The 23,964-nt window shown below is 42.1% G+C and overlaps 1 protein-coding gene across 1 annotated transcript in view; it reads right to left on the bottom strand.

Moving 5' to 3' along the window:
* Nucleotides 1-23,964, bottom strand: part of ccdc142 (coiled-coil domain containing 142) — a 57,994-nt gene that overhangs the window by 8,377 nt on the left and 25,653 nt on the right. The window contains exons 10-17 of the mRNA XM_072396250.1: nt 22,352-22,540; nt 21,731-21,897; nt 15,872-16,024; nt 14,909-15,023; nt 12,837-13,014; nt 11,952-12,062; nt 11,304-11,404; nt 6,573-6,741 (exon numbers count right to left, since the gene is read on the bottom strand). Of these exons, the coding sequence (XP_072252351.1) occupies nt 6,573-6,741; nt 11,304-11,404; nt 11,952-12,062; nt 12,837-13,014; nt 14,909-15,023; nt 15,872-16,024; nt 21,731-21,897; nt 22,352-22,540 (1,183 nt within the window). The remainder of the gene's footprint in view (nt 1-6,572; nt 6,742-11,303; nt 11,405-11,951; nt 12,063-12,836; nt 13,015-14,908; nt 15,024-15,871; nt 16,025-21,730; nt 21,898-22,351; nt 22,541-23,964) is intronic.

The following is a 23,964-nucleotide window of genomic DNA, read 5'->3' as shown; positions in this document are numbered from 1 at the left end:
TTTGGCACAGGTGAACACAAGAGTACCTACCTCTCTTACAGGAAAGACAAAAATGGAGCACAACGAGAAGGAATTTTAATGTGGGAGATGTTGTATTCATTGCTGTCTCCTCAGCGCCAAGGAATTCCTGGCTGATAGGAAAAATTGTCAAGATAATGCCAGACTCACAGGGGACAGTCCGCAGCGTCTGTGTTCAGACGAAGACAAGCACGTTAGAGAGACCTATTACCAAGATATGTCTCTTGGAGGAGGCATCATGAAGGTCACAAAAGACTGAATAAGTTAGAAACAGTTTTCTGTCTTGTACCATACAATGTGTACAAAAGTTGATAAAGCTTATTTACAATAGTTTATTGTAGAGAAGACAATGGCTATGTGTTGTGTTTTGTAATTGATATGCAGTCACCCTAATCAATTGGGGCAGGTTATGTTAGAACCATTTGTACATATGAACAAGATAATTAATAATTTAGATTTTGTAATATTTGACCTAAATGTATTTTTGAGTATAACAGATAACGTGATGTAGTATGTGTATTTTGAAGCTATGGAACCGAAAGAGCACACTAGTTTTTGACCATGCTTGCACGTGAACTTTATTTTGTTGTAGTATTGCACAGTTTAGCTTTTTGTAACAGAAAGAAAGGCTTTTCAGTAAACTGTTGAAGAAAAACATGGACTGTGGAGTCTTAATTGAAACGCGCCAACTACATGCTCGGGATTTATAGTTTAGTGCGCTCAGCAAGAAATAGATGGAGCCACACTTTACCTTTGTATAGATTCTTTAAGGTTTTCAGTGATATCCCAAGCTACATTTTGATACCTTTTAATGATTGCACTTGGTATAATAAGGAAGAATTCATCCATCCATCCATTTTCTATTCCCGCTTAATCCGTTGGTCGGGTCGCGGGGGGGCTGGAGCCTATCCCAGCGTTCACCGGGTGAGAGGCAGGGCACACCCTGAACAGGTCGCCAGTCCATCGCAGGGCCACACAGAGACAAACAACCACACACACGCTCACACTCACTCCTAAGGACAATTTTAGAGTCACCAATTAACCTAACATTAAGGTTTTTGGACAGTGGGAGGAAGCTGGAGTACCCAGAGAGAACCCACTCATACACGGGGAGAACATGCAAACTCCACACAGAAAGGCCCCAGGTGGGGATCAAACCTGTGAGGCGACGGTGTTAACCACCACACCATCGTGCAGCCCAGGAAGAATTCATTATTTATGAAAATTACTAAGTTTTCTATGGAGCCACATTGCCACCTAGTGACCTGTAGCACTGAATAGTTAAATATTACAATAAAGTAAGTCAACTGTTAACCAGTGTTCCCTGTTAAACTCAGGAATATTACATTCTTTGGTTGTTTATTCATATCTCGGAAATTTACAGATATTCATCTGAATTTGGGAGGTATTCAAGATCCACACCTGTATTCATGTTATTTTAGTTCAGAGTATGTTGTCATTTAATGCCTTTTTATTTCATGTCTTTATTTTTATATCTTAACAAGGTGTGGTGTTTTCAGAACCCTCTGAACAAATGTGTGTTAAGACAAAATAACGGAGAAATTGAGTTTTCTTTGTTTTATCAAAGTCGAATTAGAATTAAAACTTCTACTTTACACGCCGAGGCGAACGTCGTAATGTTTTCAGGCATATTATTGGCTGAAAGTTGAGCCTAAGCCTGCGTCATGCCCTGCCTCCGCTAATCAAACTCGGAAAACTGTCAGAAGAAATTAGAAGAAGAAAGAATAAGAGAAAATTAAGAAGAAACCAGAATGAAATGATAGAAAGATATACTTTTTTTTTCATTTCTCTGTTTTATTTTGTCTCCATGTCTTTTGTTTTTCATCACACATTTTAACCTCCATTACTGCATAAGTTACGACACAGAGTAATGTGGTTATTTGACCAAACTCCAACACTCAGGTAAACGCAACTAAATTTGTGTTGTTTTTGATGGTGACGTCTCGATCTCAAACCTCTGTCTCCTTGGCAACGAGAAGCCCCCAGTGGAGAAGAGAGACCCACAACTTTCCAGGCACCTTGGCAGTCCACGGAAATTCAGCCATAAACAGCTAACTACCAAGAAAGGCCCAGAGACAGCGGACCAAGAGGGACCCACTTGGATACTGTTGGCCATCTACCTGGTGTGTTCACAGCTGACTAACTGGGCTAAGTGCCAACCAAAGTAAGGTCTGCCATCTTCTTCTCCTTCTCAGACGGTAAGTTGGTGTCTAGAGAATTCACTGTTAAAAACGCTAAATTACTTAAAACTTGTTAGCCTTTAAACCGTAAATAGTGACAAAAATTAAGACCTAATTTTAGCAATTCTTGTACATTCTCTACCACCAACTTGGAAACAACAATTGTCTCTCCAGATGCAGAAAAAGCATTTGATCGGTTTGACTAAAATTCTTTATTTTCAACTTAAAGGGGACATATTATGCAAAAATCACTTTTCCAGCTCTTGTACACACATATATACAGTGTTAAAAACAACAACTGCGTCCATGTTGCGGCCACTCACTCTCTTGTCCCTCTAGTCTGGGCGACTAGTTGAGATTCCACACTGAATGGAATCTCAACTCCAGCATCGGCCAACACCCAGTCTCCACCTACCACGCCCTACAGGTTATAAAAGAGTAAAGCTCAGGTGAGGCGCCCATATTTCATTCATCACAGCGAAGAAAAACGGTTGGGAGTATGGTGAATTTGACCAAATAATTGTCATTAAGGTGCCTGGGACCTGTGTGAACTGGTGGAAAAGGGGTATAATTGTTCTCCTTTAAAACAAATTCAGGTTTGGGTCATCCTTCATTAACTTGATAAGAACATTATATAGCTACCCAAATGCATGGGTCAGGACAAACTTCTCCAAGTTTCATTATGCAGAGGGGCACCAGACAGGGTTGCCCACTTACGACTTCACTTTTTGCTATTTTTATTGAACCTCTAGTAGATGTTAACAGACAAAATAAAGATATTAAAGGCATCCTGTCCAAAATTATGTATTAATTTTCCTGCAAAACTCACAGACATCTCTTTCTCACACAGTCAGACTCATAAATAAGTACACATCACTACTTCATCAACTGGTCTAAGACAACAATTCTGCCCATTAACTGTAACTTACAAAATATACCCATTGCCACTTTACAGTCAGGAAATATTAGATATTTAGGCATAAACATTTCCCACAGATTATCAGAACTAACAAAGCGAAGTAATGTTCAGCTTTTAAAGGAGCAGGTGGGAAGCTGCAGATAAGTGTGTAAGACTACAATCCTGCATTCTGGTGTCAACCCTGGTTTGTCACGTTTTTGGATGAATAATAAATTTGGTCATATTTCTAGATATGAGAGCTGCTCCTTCCAAGGTGAAATGGATGCCGCTTATTCTAATCAGACCAGGTTTTCCCCAGAAGGATTGCCAATTAGCGTAGTCCCCCTTCCGACGGGCTCACCACCCGTGGGAGGGGCGAACGGGGTCGGGTGCCATGTGAGCTGGGTAGCAGCCGAAGGCGGAGGCCTTGGCGGTCTGATCCTCGGCTACTGAAGCTAGCTCTTGGGACGTGGAATGTCACCTCTCTGTTGGGGAAGGAGCCGGAGCTGGTGCGCGAGGCTGAGCGGTTCCGGCTAGATATAGTCGGACTCACCTCGACGCATGGCTTGGTGGTGAGTTGGCTCCGCTGGTGGGGGAGGATGCCGATCAGACCTGGCAGGCCCAAACGTATTGTGAGGGTCTGCTGGGAGCGTTTGTCAGAATCCCCCGTCAGAAGGAGCTTTAACTCCCACCTCCGGCAGAGCTTCAACCATATCCCGGGGGAGGTGGGGGACATTGAGTCCGAATGGGCCATGTTCCGTGACTCCATTGTCGAGGCGGCTGATCGGAGTTGTGGCCGTAAGGTGGTCGTGCCTGTCGTGGCGGCAACCCTCGAACCTGCTGGTGGACACCAGTGGTGAGGGAAGCCGTCAAGCTGAAGAAGAAGTCCTATCGGGCCTTTTTGGCCAGTGGGACCCTGGAAGCAGCTGATAGGTACCGGCAGGCCAGACGGGCTGCGGCTTCGGCGGTTGCTGAGGCAAAAACTCGGGCCTGGGAGGAGTTCGGTGAGACCATGGAGAACGATTTCCGGACGGCCTCGAAGAGATTCTGGTCCACCATCCGGCGTCTCAGGGGGGGGAAGCGGCCCACAGTCAACACTGTGTACAGTGGGGACGGGGCTTTGCTGACGTCAACTAGGGATGTTGTGAGTCGGTGGGGGGAATACTTCGAGGAACTCCTCAATCCTACCAACACGTGCTCGGAAGAGGCAGAGTCGGAGAGCTCGGAGACAGGGCCTCCCATTTCTGGAGCTGGGGTTGCCGAGGTGGTCAAAAAGCTCCTCGGTGGCAAGGCCCCGGGGGTGGATGAGGTCCGTCCTGAGTTTCTCAAGGCTCTGGATGTTGTAGGGCTGTCTTGGCTGACACGCCTCTGCAGCATCGCGTGGACATCGGGGACAGTGCCTCTGGACTGGCAGATCGGGGTGTTGGTCCCCCTCTTTAAAAAGGAGGACCGGAGGGTGTGTTCCAACTGGTAAGGTCTATTCGGGGGTACTGGAGAGGAGGATCCGTCGGATAATCGAGCCTTGGATTCAGGAGGTGCAGTGTGGCTTTCGTCCTGGCCGTGGAACAGTGGACCAGCTCTATACCCTCAGCAGGATCCTGGAGGGTGCATGGGAGTTCGCCCAACCAGTCTACATGTGTTTTGTGGACTTGGAGAAAGCGTTCGACCGTGTCCCTCGTGGAGTCCTGTGGGGGGTGCTCCGGGAATATGGAGTGCCGGACCCCTTGATAGGGGCCGTTCAGTCTCTGTATGACCGGTGCCAGAGTTTGGTCCGCATTGCCGGCAGTAAGTCGGATACTTTTCCGGTGAGAGTTGGACTCCGTCAGGGCTGCCCTTTGTCACAGATTCTGTTCCTAACTTTTATGGACAGAATTTCTAGGCGGAGCCAGGGCGTTGAGGGTGTCCGATTTGGCGACCTCAGAATCGGGTCTCTGCTTTTTGCGGATGATGTGGTTCTGTTAGCGTCGTCAGGCCGTGACCTTCAGCTCTCACTGGAGCGATTTGCAGCCGAGTGTGAAGCGGCTGGGATGAGAATCAGCGCCTCCAAATCCGACACTATGGTTCTCAGCCGGAAAAGGGTGGAATGCTCTCTCCGGGTCGGGAATGAGATCCTTCCCCAAGTGGAGGAGTTCAAGTATCTCGGGGTCTTGTTCACGAGTGAGGGACGAATGGAGCGTGAGATTGACAGGCGGATCGGTGCGGCGTCTGTAGTGATGCGGGCTCTGCACCGACCCGTCGTTGTGAAGAAGGAGCTGAGCCAGAAGGCGAAGCTCTCTATTTACTGGTCAATCTACATTCCCATCCTCACCTATGATCACGAGTTGTGGGTAGTGACCGAAAGAACAAGATCGCGAATACAAGCGGCCGAAATGGGTTTCCTCCGCAGGGTGTCTGGGCTCTCCCTTAGAGATAGGGTGAGAAGCTCAGTCATCCGGGAGGGGCTCGGAGTAGAACCGCTGCTCCTCCGCATTGAGAGGAGTCAGATGAGGTGGCTCGGGCATCTGGTTAGGATGCCCCCTGGACGCCTCCCTGGGGAGGTGTTCCGGGCACGTCCCACTGGGAGGAGACCCCGGGGAAGACCCAGGACACGTTGGAGAGACTATGTCTCTCGGCTGGCCTGGGAACACCTCAGGGTCCCCCCGGAAGAGCTGGAGGAAGTGGCCGGGGACTGGGACGTCTGGGTTTCTTTGCTCAAGCTGCTGCCCCCGTGACCCGGCCCCCGGATAAGCGGCAGATGATGGTTGGATGGATGGATGGATTGCCAATTATCTATGTAGCCCATGTTACTTTGTTTTGTTTTTTTTTTGTTTGTTTTTTGTAATTGGCTTTGTATGTATAAATTGGACTAATTTTGAATTTAATTAATTGGATTTGATCAGATTATGACTGTATTACACTGAATTGGATTCTAATTGGCTTGAATTGGATTGTATCTTTATAGTGTAATCACATTTGTTGTAATTTGGTACAATATAAATAAAACTGAACTGAATTGAATCGTTTGCTGGACACCACTGAGACAGCCAGTGGTTGAACATTGTTGTGGCAAAATCCCATACACATAAACATATACATTTCCTTCAGGTGATATCTCTAAAGAAGATGCCTCTTTGTTAAAGTTAAACCCACGTATGTATTTCTTTCATTCTTTCATTCAAGAGAACGGATTGTTTTGGAGGTTGGTGCTTTTACATGTGTTGATCTTTCATCTGAAAACCTAACCTGCTTCTGATAACTTCGGCCTTCAGCTTAAGTTACTCTGATGACACACCCAGTAAAAACTGAACCAGCTTTATGTTACTATGAACCAGAGATACACCTCACTGTTACCTCAGTGAGACACTGCTTTGTAATACAGCACCCTGAAAATGTGTCCACTCCAAAAATCACTGGTAATATAGAACCAAAAGGTGCTTCACCAAAGAATTGCTGTGTGAAAAGATGCAGAAAAGTACCTTGGAACAAGATAGGGCTCCGCAGAGGTGGAAGGGTCCACTAGATGAAGGTCACTGGTCACAACTGAAGGATCAGATTGAGTCAGTTCTTTACCCTCCATACAGCCCAGGTTGGTTATATTACTTGCCACTGGAGTATCAATGCTGTCCCTGCTCCTGTTGGCTGGACCTGAGGGGTTACACAAATAAGTTTCAGCCACTGTTCTCTCTGCACATTGCAATCAGCTATTGATTGGAATGTACCATATTTTCCGCACCGTAAGGCGCACCTAAAAGCCTTAAATTTTCAAAATCTGTCATGGATATCGCCATTTTGAATTTACTGCGGGGAGCGCTCATTGGGGCATTCATTGGGGCATTCATTGGGGCATGAAGCCCCCTCCGCATCACTCACCGCTCACCCTTCACGCCGCTCACTGCCACGTTCACTTTTGCCGCGCCTCTTCACTCTCGTACATTCGAAATTAATGGCAACTGGCCACTTCCGTTGCTTGCTGTGTGAATCCAGGGTCAGGCAGATCCCAGCTATTCACTCTGAATGGGGCGAAGATTGTATAGTGCTCGTACTTAGCGATTGAATCGTGTCATCATTAAAGCTTTTGCCCATGTACCAGTGAGTGCCTGTTCTCCAGTCTGAGATGGGTGATGCAGACCGATGTGCAGTTTATAAGTTAGTTTATAATCAGGTGTGCCTTATGTATGGGTTAAGTACAGAAATGGACCCCATAATTGAGGGTGCACCTTATAATCAGGAGAGCCTTATAGTGCGGAAAATACGGTAATTTGATGAATGTGTTAATTAAAGCTACCCCTCATCAAAATGTTTTATATTCTCTACGTGTCTTACTAAATACCAGGTGCTTGATTAAAAGGAATAATTCAATATTTACTCTTTTTCTTAATTGCTTACAGTACATACAATTACCAGGCTTTTGAGCTCAAATTAAAAATTATAATGCCATATACACATCCTATTCCTCAAACCATAAGTACTCCTCTGTTTTGATAGATGATTCAGACTATTAAATTCTGGAAACCTGTACATTCACTCTATAATCCCTTCATATACCAATAAGCTAAAACATTAGAACCATCCATCCATCCATCCATCCATCCATCCATCCATCCATCCATCCATCCATCCATCCATCCATCCATCTTCTGCCTCTTATCCAGGACTTTGTCAAGCGATGCAGCAGTCTGAGCAGAGGACCCTTGTCCCTCCTTCCCTAGCCACTTGCAGTTCTTCCGGGGGTTCACTGAGGCATTGTCAAGTTCTGGGTCTGCCCTGAACCACCCTCCCAGTCTAACATATCTGGAACACCTTCCCTGGGAGATATCCATAATGCATTTTAATCAGATGCCCAAACCCCCACAACTGGCTCCTGTTACAGAGAAGCAGCGACTCTACTCCGAGCTCCTCCAGCTGAGCCCAGCCACCCTTCAGAGGATGCTCATTTCAGCCACTTATTTTTGTAATATTATTCTCTCAGTCAGTACTCACTGGCTGGTCAATTAACTTAGATCTATATAACCCACAACAGACCAGTGCAGCATCCACATAACTGCAGCTGCTGCCACCAAAAAATATCCCACTCCATTCTACTCCCTCTTGAGAACAAGACCCCAAGATACCTAAACTCCACCACTTGATGGAGCTTCTCATTCCCAACTTGGAGTGAGTAGTCAAGCCTTTTGCAACTGAGGACAATGACCTCAGACTTAGAGGTGGTACTTCTTATTTTCCTTGCTTCACACCCAGTGCAAAATACCCTAGTGACAGCTGGAGGGTCTTCACTGGATGACACTAACACAGGAGTCGGCAACCTTTAACACTCAAAGAGCCATTTGGACACGGTTTCCACGGAAAAGAAAACAACGGTTGCAGCAAATACTTTTTGACATCTAAAATGAAGATATTGATTTTTTTACTTTTTTACGCTTTGTATAAACAACTATAGTGTGTTCCTTACTAAATCTATGAAGTGCTACAGATACAATGACATTTTATTTATGTAATGAACACACTTTGAACTCAGGCATACTGAAACATTCAAATTAGGCATACTGGTAAAGCCACTCTCCATCCATCCATTTTCTATAACGTCAATCCATCGGTCGGGTAGCGGGTGGGCTGGAGCCTATCCCAGCAGTCATCGGGCGAAAGGCGGGGTACGGTAAGCCACTCTCGTCAGAGGTAAATGCAAATGAATCTGACCAGGCATCATTAAATGTTCTATTTTCTTCAGATATTTTTCTTTTCTTATATTTCTCCATACTTGGCAGGTTTTGGCGTTTTGGCAGGATTATATCGGCTTTCGGCGAGTATGACGCATATTTTGAGAGATGAAAAATAATGAAAATAATAAAATATAAATTTATTTTAATATTTCAAGATCACAATAATATTCCAATTTAGAACTACAATAAAAAAAATAACTAACACAAATAAAATACACTTCAATTGGATACTTTTTCATTTATTTCCCAAGCCACGCAGAGCCGCAGCAGAAGGATGAAAGAGCCACATGCTGCTCCGGAGCCACGGGTTGCCGACCCCTGCACTAACAGAACTACATAGTCTGTAAAATGCAAGATGAAACTCTTAGCCTACTGAACTGGAAAACCTCAAAAATCCTTCAAAAAGATTATGATGAGAATTGGTGACAAACAGCAGTCCTGGTGGAGTCGAATGTGCTCCTGAAATGAGTGAGACTTACTGTAAGCAATGCAGTCCAAGCTCTTACTCCTGTCCTGTTATATTGGAACAGAACAACCCGTCGTAAGGGTCCCAATACCCCGTACTGCCGAAGATTCACCAAAGGACGCCATGAGGTACACAATCATAAACCTTCTCCAAGTTCCATAAACACATTGAGATTGGTTGGATAAACTTCTGTGCAACCTTCAGAATCCTTGCAAAGGTGAAGAGCTTGTCCGGTGTTTCACAATACGAAAGAGTCGCAACTATCTTCAAATCAGGTAACTAATCAATCCTAGACCCAAGATTAGTTTGAGCTCTTTTGAATCTCTGAATCACAAGGATCTCTTCTATTTGTTGTTGTGTATCATCAACCTGGCCCTTATTCTGAGTTTCAGTTTTCATCCCAGTTAGTGCTGAATACAAATAAAGTCATTGTAGTGGATATCTTGTAGATGTTGTATATCAATTCTAACTTTAATTCTATATTAGATTCAGTTGGATTTTCTCAAAGTGTTCACAGACCTACTCAATCTCTAAATCATTCCCTTGATCTTGTGCTGACTTATGGCACTGAGAGTGAACAGTTAACAGTATAACCCTGTCTTATCTGACTATTTTTTGAAAATGTTTGAGTTTACATCACTTGACTACACAGCATCTGAGAAGAAATTTATTGATAGTGTCTTACATGCACAGAAATGTTCTAATATTAACCCACTTAGAACCTTACTCTGAATAAAACACTGCTATGTTAACATTTTTTTAATCCTAATCCAAATAGTCATATTCAAAGAAATAAATAAACAAAATAGGCTAATCGCTAATGAATCATTTTGATATCACAGCTGGGGGAGTTGCAGGCACTTCTTGTGGAGGTTATTTTTAAATGTGCTTTATAAATAAATCAGACTCTCGATGCCGTCATCTCTCGAAACCTAGACCTTTGTAGAGTACACCAGATTATATAGATAAAGTAAAAGTATTCACTCACCCATCCAAATAATTAAATTCAGGTGATCCAGTCACTTCCGTGGCCACAGGTGTATAAATTCAAGCACCCAGGCATGCAGACTGCTTCTACAAACATTTTTGAAAGAAGGGGTCGCTCTCAGGAGCTCAGTGAATTTGAGCGTGGTACCGTGATAGGATGCCACCTGTTCAACAAGTCCTGTTGTGAATTATCCTTGTTACTACATATTCCACAATCAACTGTCAGTGGTATTATAACAAAGTGGAAGCGATTAGGAACGACAGCAACTCAGCCACAAAGTGGTAGGCCACGTAAAATGACAGAGCAGGGTCAGCGGATGCTGAGGAACATAGTGTGTAGAGGTCGCCAACTTTCTGCAGAGTCAATCGCTACAGACCTCCAACCTTCATGTAGCCTTCAGATTAGCAGAATGAAAGGTCCATAAAGACATGGATGAGCGAGTTTGGTGTGGAAGAACTTGACTGGCCTGCACAGAGTCCTGCCCTCAGTACCCGATAGAACACCTTTGGGATGAATTAGAGTGGAGGCCTTCTCATCCAACATCAGTATCTGACCTCACAAATGTGTTTCTGGAAGAATGGTCAAAAATTCTCACAAACACACTCCTAAACCTTGTGGAAAGCTTGCCCAGAAGAGTTGAAGCTATTATAGCTGCAAAGGGTGGGCCGACATCATATTAAACCCTATGGATTAAGAATGGGATGTCACTTAAGTTCATATGCGTGTAAAGGCAGATGAGCGAATACTTTTGGCAATATAGTGTATGTTTTCGTTTCGGGTGTCACCAGAGCAATATGGATTTATTTAAAACTTTGGATGGGTGTAACTGTTGCAATTGTATAGGGTGCCACATTGTGCACATGAATGATTAATAAGAGTATGCTATGTATACTGTAAATGAGAATATCAATAGGATATCCAATCTGCAACTCATATAAAGGTCATGAACAGAATATTGTTTTTCTTAGACCAAGGTCAATGACCAGAAAATCTGTGGCAGATGTACACATAGTAACTGACTTGTCATGATACTCACAGCAGCGTGTGAAAGGCTCCCAGGCTGTGCACTGCAGGTATGGTTTAGCCTGTGGCTGCTGTAGCAGACACATAACTGCTGAGTCCACCTGCTGAAAAACTCTGCAGAGATTTAAAAAAAAAAAAAGAAAAAGTAAAAACTACTCAACTTGCTCACTGAAAGTTTGAGGAAAATGATCTCAACAGCTGCTGAATCTCTCCATCATGGAACTGACTTATTAGGAGCAAGCATGCCAGCACATTTAAACATTTTAAGCAGGTCAACAGTCAGTTAAAACAAATTTAACAATGGCAACTCATCTTGTATGCAAGTACTGCATTTTCTGTTTAATGTTGCACTTCAGCAACTGTTTGAGGACCATCTAAGCTTACAATGTAAGCTTAAATAGTCAATTTTCACTAATGCCACTATATTAGTGAGTTGTTGACTTTGACACTTTCACTAAAATGTTGGATAGTTTTGAATCTTCCTTATTATGACCCACAGTGGTTTGTCCAATTTCCCTTTAAGGTTGGCAGTTCATGTTAAGACGTCGAGTAGCACCTATGTAATTGCTACAGAAGCCTGTTGTCAAGAAAGTGATTTATATTGCAAGGATGTTTAGTAAGGAAAGTCATTATGAAGGTAGATAGGAAGACAGACTGATACCCAAGGCTGAGGAGTCGTTGATGAAGTTCAGCGGACAAACCATATTTGTCTGACTGGATCATCTCTCTGATAGAATCAAAGTCCTGCTTCAGCTGCAGGGCTCCCTGCACACTGAGGACAAATGAGGTTTTATTGAGTGCACTTACTGGACAGGAAAACCACACGCTAGCACACGCATATCCCTACACATTTTCCATTTAAAAATTCCACATTTCTCTAAACTCATGTTTCTCAGTTCTTAGACCTTATTTAACAAGAACTAATAGACGAGTTTAAAATCTACTACTTAACATATGTTATATTGCTATTATGCAACCAATTTGTCAGATGATCAAAGCTCATACAAATGCCTTATCACCAAGAGAAATAAAAAGCATTTTACTCAGGCTTCTATCCTTAAAACAATGAGTAATAAGCAAAAAGCAAATTTATCACTTTAAAATAAATGATATTACTTATGATTCCTCCCATACGTTTTAACTGTTTGAGAAGCAAGAATGGAAAGTGACTTAGATCATTTATTTGCCATTTTATCTGTGAAACCTTGTTAATACACAGTTACCATTTGTGAAATCCATGACAAGCACATTCACAAACGTATGGTTTCTTAATGCAGAAGCTTTTTGATAACTACCTCATTGCATAACTGATAGATGCTCAGACAATCTCAGTATTAGGTTAATTACGTAATTAGTAATGGATGGATTAGTATTTAATTATGTAAATGATGTATATAAATGCGTGCATACACAAATGTATTATATCCTACATCAACAGTTTCTGGTAGGAAGAAAAACGAGTAACTTTCAAGCAGTAAAATTCAGTAGCAAGCATGTTTAGGATGAAACCTATTTCTGCTGTGTCAAAAACGGGACAAAAACCTACCTGAATTTTATCTTTTGTTTCAAGATGTGTTCCATCCATGCCTCCATGAAAGCTGTCATTGTAATACTCAGTGCTTGTACTCTGGCATCATCAGACAAAGGTGCCACGCCATCTAAAACTTGACCAATCACAGTCTGAGCTGCCTGAGATGCATATATGCTGGGACAGTTGGAGAAACCTGTATAGCAACATGGAGACATGTACAGTTACTAATTCATAATAAAATATTTAAGTTTTAAGGTTTGAGCATGAGGTTATTGAGCACTGCTGCTTTCTGCTGTTAAATGAAATGAAAAAATCTATCACAAAAGGAAATGATAGTGTTGCAGTATATATTTTTATAAAGAATCATCATAAGCTTTCAATATGATATTATTGCTGCTGGGAGGAAGGACCTCCTGTATCTTTCTGTGTTACAACGGAGCTGAAGCCTCACACTGATCACTCTCTGTTGTTTCAACACATTGTTATGTGGAGAGTGGTCAGTGTTATTATAAATACAAATAAATAACCAAAATGCTACACAAGTTGGAGAACATAAATGTGTCAGGATCAGCTGTTTTTGATTTATGCTCTTATTTAGTTGTTTCCTGTTTTTTCTTGGTGCTGTTTCCTGGTGGACACAGTGCCTTATTGTTCGTTCAACTCACCTGTGGCGATGACTGGCTTAACAAAATGTTCTAAATGCATTTTTTTTTTTTTTACAATCAGCCACAGGGACTCCAGAGTGGTCCCCAGCACAGAGCTAGCCTTCTTTATCAGTTTGCTCAGTTTCGAGTCTCTAGCCCTAATGCTGCTGCCCCAACAGATGGCTGTAAAGCAGATTGCACTCTCCACCACAAACTTATAGTGGATATTAAACATTTTTTTAAAAAGCTTCCCACTAGTGAAGCACCAAGGTTGGACGAGATTCGCCCTGAGATGCTAAAGGCTCTGGACATGGACTGTCTTGGCTGACACGCCTCCTCAATGTCGCATGGAAGTCTGGGACAACACCACTGGAGCGGCAGACCGGGGTGGTTCCCATTTTTAAGAGAGGGGACTTGTTCCAACTACAAGGGGATCACACTACTCATCCTCCCTGCATTCTTGGCACTAAGTCAAACTCGTTTACAGTGCATCTCGGACTCCGCCAGGGCTGGCCCTTGTCACCGATCCTTTTTGTGATTTTAATGGACAGGACAGTTGTGGAGGGGAGGGAGTCTGTTTTGGGAACCTCAAGGTCACATCTCTGCTTTTTGCAGATGATGTGGTTCTTTTAGCTTCTTCAAGACCTTCAGCGCACACTGGATCAGTTTGCAGCTGAATGTGAAACGACTGGGATGAAAGTCAGCTCTTCCAAATCAAAGGATTGTTTTCAACCGGAAAAAGGTAGAATGCTCTCCCAGAACACGCTGGAAAGATATATCCCATCTGGCCTTGGATACACCTCAGATAACCCAGGAGAAGCTGGAGAGTATCGCTCGGGAGAGGGATGTCTGGATTTCACAACTGAACCTGTTGCCTCTGCGAGCTGACTTCAGATAAGCGGAAGACAATGGATGGATGGACAGATAGTAAGAAGCTCTGTACTAGTGTTTGTGTGAATGGGCGAATAAGAAACATATTGTACAGCACATTCTAGAGCTAAGACAAGGTTAACAGGCACTATATAAGTGTGGATATTTTACCATTTAGCACTGTTATTTGTTTGTAGCATTAAGCTTGGGGATAGTTTTGATGCCAGTGTAACTGATGGATTACACAAAATGACTGGCATATTGGGGGGAGAGTCCCTCAGAATTCTTCAGCAGAACCTTAAACCATCAGATAGGTGGTTGGAATGTGGCCACAATTGCTTTTAAACTGTGTAATGACCCCAAACACACATCAAAATTGGTTGTGGAAAATGATAGAAAGCAGTCTTCTAATTTAATTTAGTTAACCCTATTTATTTTTGGGGAACCAACCATTTATATTGAGCTCTTACCAGTTCAGTCACTTGGAGCCAATCCAAAAAGTCGTCCAAAATACCTTTCACATACCATCAATGTCTGATGAGATGTCTATTTTTAACAGTCAGATAGCAGTACCTGTCCTGTTGCTGGGTCTCCAGTGTACTGCAGAGGGCATAGTACGCTCAAAGATCTCCCCTGACATCCGCTTGCAGTCAGTAGAGAAGGTGGTCAGCACCAAAGAGGAGAAGGTCTGATGGACAGTGATAAGCAGCACTGATATCAGTTTCAGATCTGAATTATTTGGCTTGCATGTCATTGAATTTAGTGGTACTTTATTAACAGTCATACAGGAAGGATGGAGGCAATCGGCAACCAGTTTTTGGAAAGCCCCACTTTATAGGTGTATGCAGTCAGATTACAAAGGTGCATTGCATTTTTTTTTTCTAAACAAGGTAAAATAACAACAATTTAGCTCTTTGTTGGTTCAGCTGAATTCATTACATTAATGAAAGTGAAAGTATAGACTCAACTACCCATTAATATTACATTAGTGTGTTTGCCCAAATTTTTGAGTGGTGCTGTATATTTTTGCAGTTTTTTACTTCATTGGGTAATGTCTGGAGATATACAGAAAGTAAAAGAGCTGGAAGGATGGGAGGTAATAAAACAAAGGTCTGGATGACTGGGAAAATGTGAACATTGTGGTTATGTCACACTAGTTTATGCATAAGCATTAATAGTAGCATCACCGGTATATCATTAGGTATATAACTGGGTAGCAATTTGATAACAGTGTTGTAGCTTTGTAATGAAAAAAGCTATTCAGAACTATAAATCCGGGGGGCACAAACTGTTCAACAAAAGTATTTGCCTCCCAACTATGATACGAATGCTACTGTGGGAAAAATCTCACAACTGATTGTTGCATTTACTTTGGATTGTCCACATTCTCTGGCTCTAATTATCTGTAATGTTGCAAAAAAGTTTTTTTTTTTCCACACAAAAAAAAAAGACAATTAAGCTTTCAATACGTTCCAAGAAAGAAATTAAAAGCTGTCTACTTTTTAATATGGCTGTAGAATAAATGGGAAAAGTCACCTGCAGCTTGGATACAGCACAACCAAGTGCTTCAAGTTGCTGCCTCAGAAGTTGCTGGTTGTGGCTATGGAGAGTGGAATGATGGTCAGCGTCTACATGCATCATCACAGACTTAGTTTGCTGCATCATCGTGTCTAATGACTCCATTAACATCTACAGAGACAAAAGAAAAATACATTACAATTATACTGAGCTTAAAAAAAAACACTGATTTGATTTCAGGCCAAAAGGCAAAAATTTTACATTTTTAGACACAAGATAATATACCAAATCTACCAAAGAACATTCCATCAGAGAACATTTAATTGAAGTTTTAGCTGAGACTTGAAACTCCTCATTCTCCCATGTCTGTTGATACCCTTGCTATTCACTGCCCTGACAGAAGGAGTTCAGTAAATGACACACACATTGTCTCATCTGCTGATTTTCTGAAAATTCTAACATGGGGGCTGGCTGGAAAGAGTTTCCTAAACTTCCTAAAGACCATGATGTCAAACTGGACAGGAATATGCACAAGTGGAAGGATATCTACTGGGCCTCGTCTATTTTGATACAGCCTGTGGTGTTAACCCTGTAGTGGAGAATATACTTCATGGCCTCCAAGAGAAGTGGATAACCCAAGCATCTAAGTACAATGAGTATTACGGAGTGGAAATTTCTCCTTTCTCTATATTTTCACAGTTTGTCTGAAGTTAGGCTAAAGTGAAAAACCATCCTAGCTTCCTCTTTTTACATGTCAAAATGTTCCATTCTCTCAAGAACAGGAACATTCTCAAGATGACTATCAAGTGCTTTGAGTGTAACAGTGGAAAACACATCACACCCAGAGCCAAGGGATCCAAGAGGATGTGCTTGACGTGCAAAGTACCAAATTGATCACAGAGGTCTTTGACTGTTTGAAGTCAAGGTCAGTCCAGCTACATACACATGTAATCTACTCAGGAAGAACAGAGACCTCTGGTAGAAGAGATGACAATTTCATGCAAACTACAAGTTTTCCTTCCCTTTTCTTGCTGGTACATTCTTTTTTGTCCTTGTCCAAATGGTATCCAAATAAAAAAAAGATTATGGCACCTCACAGTTATAATCTTTTATGATCTCACCAGAGTTCTGATGAGATCTAACAGGAAAGATCATATTTCGATAACAAACCAGTAGTACCTATGGATAACAAAGCATTCTTGGTCATCATGGACAAATAGGTTAACCACAATGAGGATCACACCTGGGTCAGACTTTTACCATTTAGTTCTCCAAGAGGCTGCATTCTAAACAAAAATGAAGCACATCTGTCACCCCAGGAAAACACTGGGGAAAAAGACAGAAATGTTCATCCAGAGAATGCAGGGCAATGATCAAGCTGAACATGCACCACTTCTAGAAGGAGGTAAAGAACACTGGTTCCTCTCAAGTATTTGGTGTCTATCACCCAAAAAAGACAGCAAATAAGAGTTGTCTTAGACTCTACCATTTTTTAAATGATGTACTTCTCAGGGGCCCAGATTTGAACAATACTCTGTTTGGACTTTTTCTGAGGTTTCATAGAGAGCCTGTAGCTGTCAGAGAGGATGTACAGTCAATGTTTTATTGTTTTTTTTAGTATGAGGATAATGACCCTTGTGAAAGGAGTGAAAAGGAATATGGCTCTGATGTAAGACAATTTGTGAAGAGGCATTTCTATGTTGACAACGGTTTCATCTCACCGCTGAGGAAGCTACAGACCTCCTCATAAGAACACACCAGATGCTGGCAGAATGTCATCTGAGGCTACACAAAGTGGCATCAAACAAAGAAAGAGTGATGAAAGCCTTACCTCTGGAAGACTTTTAAAGGATGTGAAGGATTCTCTACCTCTCCAACAGAGTCTGGGACTCTCTTGGAATTTGGAAGCAGATATTTTCACGTTTCAAGTGTCATGTAAGGAGAAGGCATATCCATGTTGAGGTGTCCTGTCCACTATGAATACTCTCTATGATCCTATGGGGTTCATAACGCAGGGAAAGGCACTATAATGGAAAGTCCCATCTGAACAGACTGAGTGGGATATACTACTTCCAGAAAAAGAAGCAGAATGGAACACATGAAAAGAAGGCTCTTGAAGACCTGCACTTAGAGGTGTTACATTCCCTCTTCAGTGCAAAAGAAAGAGTTGTGCATTTTCTCAGATGCATCCACCATGACAGTAGGAGCTGTTGCCTATTTAAGAGCAGCTGGCAGTAACAGGAAGTAGCATATTGATTTAATTAAGGGCAATCCAAGTTGGCGCCAAGGCCCGCCCATGACATTTCACTCTGTGCAGCTGTATTACCTGTACAGCTGTATGGCAGCTGTTGATCAGAGACAAGACTGATATTCATGTGGATGCTGTCAGGTTCTTTACAGACAGCAGAATAGTGCTCATCCATAATTCCACAATAAAATTTTGTGTCCAACTGAGTGACTAGAATCAGATAATCGTTTCACTTTGGCCAGTAGTTCTATGTACCTACAATTCAGAACCCTACAGATCACACAGACAGGTTTATGTCACCTGCATATCTGCAACAAAGCTGTCGGTTGTCAAGCCCCATGTTTCCTGACACACAGTACAGAAAAGACTTATAAGACTAATGTCTTCAACCTTGTGGAATCTGAAACTGACGCTGACATCCAATCTGAAGTCAAAACAATGGCCATCAGAATATCATCAAACCTGCAAACTGTAAAGGATGGAAATGTCTAATTGAAATACCCAACGCAAAGGAGCTGCTGCAAGGAAAGACTGATCATTTGCTCTGTCCAACATGATGTTTTCAAAGAGGAACATAAATGTCTTGAAAAGGGAAGTACATTTCACAGGCAAAGCTTGTTTATAAGATCAATCCTTTGAAAAATGACTGCTTTGCTGCAAGTTGATGGTTGTTGTTGATGGTTCACCTGCAGATCTAATAAGACTCAAAAGACATCCTCTGATTATCCCATACTCACATCAGCAAGGACGCCACATAACAGAAGGAGCATTTCAAGCAGCTGGTTACTGGATAATTGGCTGAAAAAGTCCCCTGTTAACCACAGGGTGGTTACCTACTGCAAGCTATGTGGGAGATTACAGGAACAGAATATGACAGACCTGCCTACAGATTGGCTTACACCTGAGCCTCCTTTCACAAATATAAGCCTTTCATCTTTGGCCCATGGTCAAACATACAGATATCACAAATGTTGGGAACGAAAAACAGTAAATGCTGGTCAGTGTTTTTTACTTGAATGTCAGCCAGAGAGTTTTAACCAGTTGTGTAATAAATACTCCACTGCTATTGAAGGCCATTTTTTTCTCTTTTGCCTCCAGTCACACTTAAAAAAAAATCCTGACCCTTTCACTTCTGTTACCTCTTTTTGACCACAGTGGATCCAGTGCTGGGTGAGGCGTGCTACTGGAAACAGTTCTAAGTTGGTTCTGGCTAAGAATTTGTTTAGTTTTTCACAGGTGGAGACCTACCACAGAGATACATCATTGTGTCATTTTATGTATCTCTTCAATACATGTTTGATCCCACCCCTTGTACATTGAGTTTCTGTCGAGGGACACGGTGCAGGGAGACAGTTTATCTTCACAAAAGCAGCAACTGATTACAGAGCTTGTCTCGTTTTCCCAAAAGCTGATGTTTTGATATCACTGTTTATGTTATTAACTGTGTTGGTGGCTGTGAACACTTCCTATCAGCGTTTCCAATCACCAACCTGTTTTTATGAACAGTGATACAAACAGGATCTACACGTGCCATTTTGAGACAGCTGGCTTTATTGAAAATCTCTATGTTAATAAACGTAGCTCCAAATACTGTTTAAAAATTCAGCTGCTTGTGATCATTTTAAACGCTGCTCTATGGAGGCATTGGGCAGCATTCACAGACGTGACTGGCACTATTAAAACAACAAACAGTAAGAAATTAGAGCTCATGCATCCATTCTGCTGCTTCAACTTAACATCCACATAGCTTTTGCTAGAATTTTAGTCCCTAAACATGACACTGGCTCTTTTTAAGCCCCCAACATAAATGGTTCTTTGTTGTGGCCCCGGAAATAGCTGGTGCTAGTGTAGCACCAGCTTTTCAGTGCAGGAGCCAGAGCTTTAGTGGTCAAAAGAAAAAACATATTTTAAGTTAGGCTCTGGGTCCAAACCAGCACTGGCATCACTTTAGTGGAAAAGCCATCTGTGACTGCCAACTTTGCTGGCTTAGAAGTGGATCAGCAGTAGATGTTTTTGTTCCACCATCTTCCCCCTCTCTACTTCCACACATGTGTCTATGGGAAACTGTAAAACTTCTTTGGTGGTATAACACAGGCTACATCACTTACAGCTTACCACCAGGCGCTAATTCAACACGGTCAAAGGGGGCTGATTTTGAGTCATTTATTGATTAAATAACCAACACAAAGTAGTACACGGACGTACTTTTAAGATGACGATAGGATAGATCAATTCAGCCTTACAATTTGAGAACATTGTCACACATCACCATTCAATACTGACAACATTTTGGACTGCTTCATCCCTCACAAGAGGTTTAGCTTGAGGGATGCTGAGAGAATGTTCCTTATTTTTCTGTGTTCAGCACAGACCCTGCTTCATTTACGCTGGCCCTCCTCACCCAATGATCCAATGATCTATAGACCAACACTCTACATGAGCGAAGCGATTTGCTCATGCGGGCTTGATAGATCACATGGGATGCTTACATAATGTTAAATTCAGAATGAGCATATGTGTTTATGAGAAACTGCAGTAGAACAGACTTATCTCACAGGACACAGAACAGCAAGTTCACCCACAGATGGTGCAAGTTATTAGCCACCCATCAAGTATCATTTCATCGATAAATTGATTGTATTTGGGAAGATTAATTCAGTGTAGGTTTTGTTCAGAAAGTCAGTGAGAGAAATTTAAACGTGACTGTGTGGGGAAAATGTTGTGATTAGGCAACATACTGACTGTTGCTGACTGTTCAAATATGTATCTGAATAAACACACTCAATGCAATTCTCTGATCACGCAACAATTCCATCAAAAATAATCCATTTGACATACAGTGATGTTAATAAGAGAGTCCACCCTCATAGTCATGGTGTTTTATGGATCAGGATATAATAAAAATGATCACGTCCTTACCAGGTATTAAAATTGAGAAAATACAACCTCCGATGAACAACACATGACATGTTACACTGTGTCATATTGATATTTATTGAATAAAAACTGAGAGAAAACAAAGAAGCTGTGTATGAAAAACTAAGTGAACCCCCATCTTGTAGAACTGTTTTTAGCAGCAATAAGACGACGTAATGGTTTGAAGTTATCGGTCTCTCGCATGGTTGCATAGGAATTTTGGCCCACTCTTCTTTCCAACGTTGCTTCAGTTCTTTGAGTTATGAGGTGTTTGTGCTGATATGCTGTGTTTGGTTTTCTCCAAAAGCACTGCTGTGCATTATGACCAAACATCTCATCTTTGGTCTGGTCTGTCCAAAGGACATTGTTCCAGAAGTCTTGTGCTTTGTTCAGATGCAGCTTTGCAAACCTAAGCCAAAAAGAAGATGCTTTCTCCTGCAACCCTTCCAAACAAGCCATATTTGTCTTTTTCTAATTGTGCTGTCATGAACTTTTATCATTTAACATGCTAACTGAGGCCTGTAGAGTCTGACGTGTAGCTCTTGGGTTTTTCAAAGTTTCTCTGAGCATTGCATGGTTTGACTTTGGAGAGATATGATTTCCATTATATGTCATGCATTGTTATTCTTCTGAGGTTGTATTTACCTAATTTTAAGACCTGATAAGGACCAGACTGTACTTGTACTACTTCCTGATATGTAAAACCTACGTACTTCGAGGTCTCCCTGTGTGATGAGAAGGAATTTATTGAGACTCCATGATGAGAGGAACTGGTATGCCTTGGTCATAACCCAGAGAGAAGACAACTGCACTGCAGCTAACACCAACATAATCGTCTGTCTCTGTAGTGCAGACCTGGACGGGAGGAAGCTAAAAGAACCTGGGGAGAGAGGAAAACAAAGAGTAAGAGGGGGAGTCAGCCTTCGTGTCCATGTAAAAACTGGGGTGGCTCACATTTTAAAAAAAGAGCAATGTGCTAGTTAGAATGAAGCATTCTAACTAGCACATTGAAATAGATACGCTTGCGGATTTTATGTAATATACCAACACAAAAAAGTCAAAATTGGTGAAGTGAAATTCAAATAAAAAGGGATTCTTTAAGAAAAAAAAGGCTCTGGTTCTGCTGGTGGTTTCTTCCTGTTAAAAGGAAGTCTTCCTTCCTCTCCACCATTGCCTGCTGAGCTTGATCGGTTCTGACATTTTTGACTGATGACCAAAGACTTCACAATTCATTTGTAACCTTACCACAGCAAATGAAGGAGCGGTAAGTTCTAAGCGGTATACTAGCCCAGGCTGACCAATCAGCTGAAAAAAGAAACATTTTTCTTCTTTACCTGAGGCTTGGCAGTTTGAGTGATGGCAGCACAGAGATGACAGGAGAGGTGGAGACAGCAGCAGGAAATTTTCCATGGTGTGTGACATGATTACACTTCTTTCTTGCTTTGATGATGGCTTCGCAAAATAGTTGCCTTCATTTCTAAGACACTTGTCTCTCAGAGCTGAGCCTAAACTTCTGCAGGCCACTATAGAAAGATGAAAAATACAGCAAGACAAATATGATGCAGTAGTACAATACAATGTCAAGTATCTGCATAGCTTATTGTATAATACCATGTTTTTTACCAAAAGCAGCAAGTTTGAACTGCGTTTTTCTTTTTCTAAAGCTAAAACTAGCCAAATAAATTTACCATTGCCAATACCAACATCCTTACCATCAGTGCTCAGAGAGCTACAGTGTGTTCAGGACTGGTCTGATATGAAACTACCAACCATAAGACAAGCCTATCACTATGACAACATAAAGGCATAATGTAACATTGTATTCTGCTGGCTGTGTTGGACAGTTTCAATAAAGGACTAGTTTTTACATAGTTTATGATTTCTGACTGAACCGTGGATGTCAGCCATGCACAGAAGGAGTAAGAGTGAGCGATCAGTTGCCTTATCAATGGTAAAGCCAATCAATTTCTTTTTGCTTTTCAGTTTCAGATCCTCTATGAGTATTTGTTTCTGTTAACATAAAGTGAGCTTTGCCCACTCTTGCTGCTGTGAGTGCAGCATCCTCAGTGAGAGAGTGTGCACCTAGATGAACTGATTAATAATTAATACGGCTGCAGCGTCGTCTGATGCGGGACAGAATGACGGTAACACCCTTTCCCACTGCACTCAAAAGACAGACGTTAGCAGGTGTCACATGCAAAGCTGGATGGGGAACCCTCAGTCTAAATGTAGGACACCGGGTTCTCAGGGTTACAGTATTTACTCGATCCAAGAAGTCAATCAGAACAGGCAGAGGTACAAAATCAGAAGGCTGGACTCATAAAATTGGGAACAAAATGATCAGACACGGAGAATTCACTAACAATTGCTGGAAAGCTGCTCGAGGAGACACATGAAACACATAAGGGCGAGGACGGGTAATCAACGGGGAACAGCGAGTGAACACAGAGACAAGACTATCAAAATAAAACAGGAAACTGACTCATGATACAGACCCTGACACTCATTAGTTGAAGTTAACATTATATAGTTATATAGTTAGTTATTAGACTAACTAGCCCTGTTAGCTCTGTTAGTCGTCCCCTAGCAGATCCCGAGCAGCCGGGACTTAAGAGTGGCTGGGTGACTGTCAGGAAGAGGAGTCATAGTCCTAAAGTCAAACCCGTGGTTTACCATCATTCTGTTTCAAATAGATTTTCCCCACTCAGCGACACACCCGCTGAGGACAAAACCCTGGTAATTGGCAGCTCTATAGTCAGAAACGTGGCATTAGCGACACCAGCGACCACAGTCAAATGCATTCCAGGGGCCAGAGCGGGCGACACAGAATCCTATTTAAAACTGCTGGCTAAGGATAAGCGTAAATACAGTAAAATAGTTATTCACATCTGCGGTAATGACACCCGGTTACACCAATTGGAGATGACTAAAATTAATGTTGCATCGG

Source organism: Leuresthes tenuis, unplaced genomic scaffold (genome assembly GCF_036924035.1).
Source record: "Leuresthes tenuis unplaced genomic scaffold, fLeuTen1.0.hap1 SCAF_11, whole genome shotgun sequence".
In the NCBI taxonomy this organism is placed as follows: Eukaryota; Metazoa; Chordata; class Actinopteri; order Atheriniformes; family Atherinopsidae; genus Leuresthes; species Leuresthes tenuis.
Note: the sequence above shows the minus strand (reverse complement) of the source record. Positions and strands in the feature narration are given on the sequence as shown.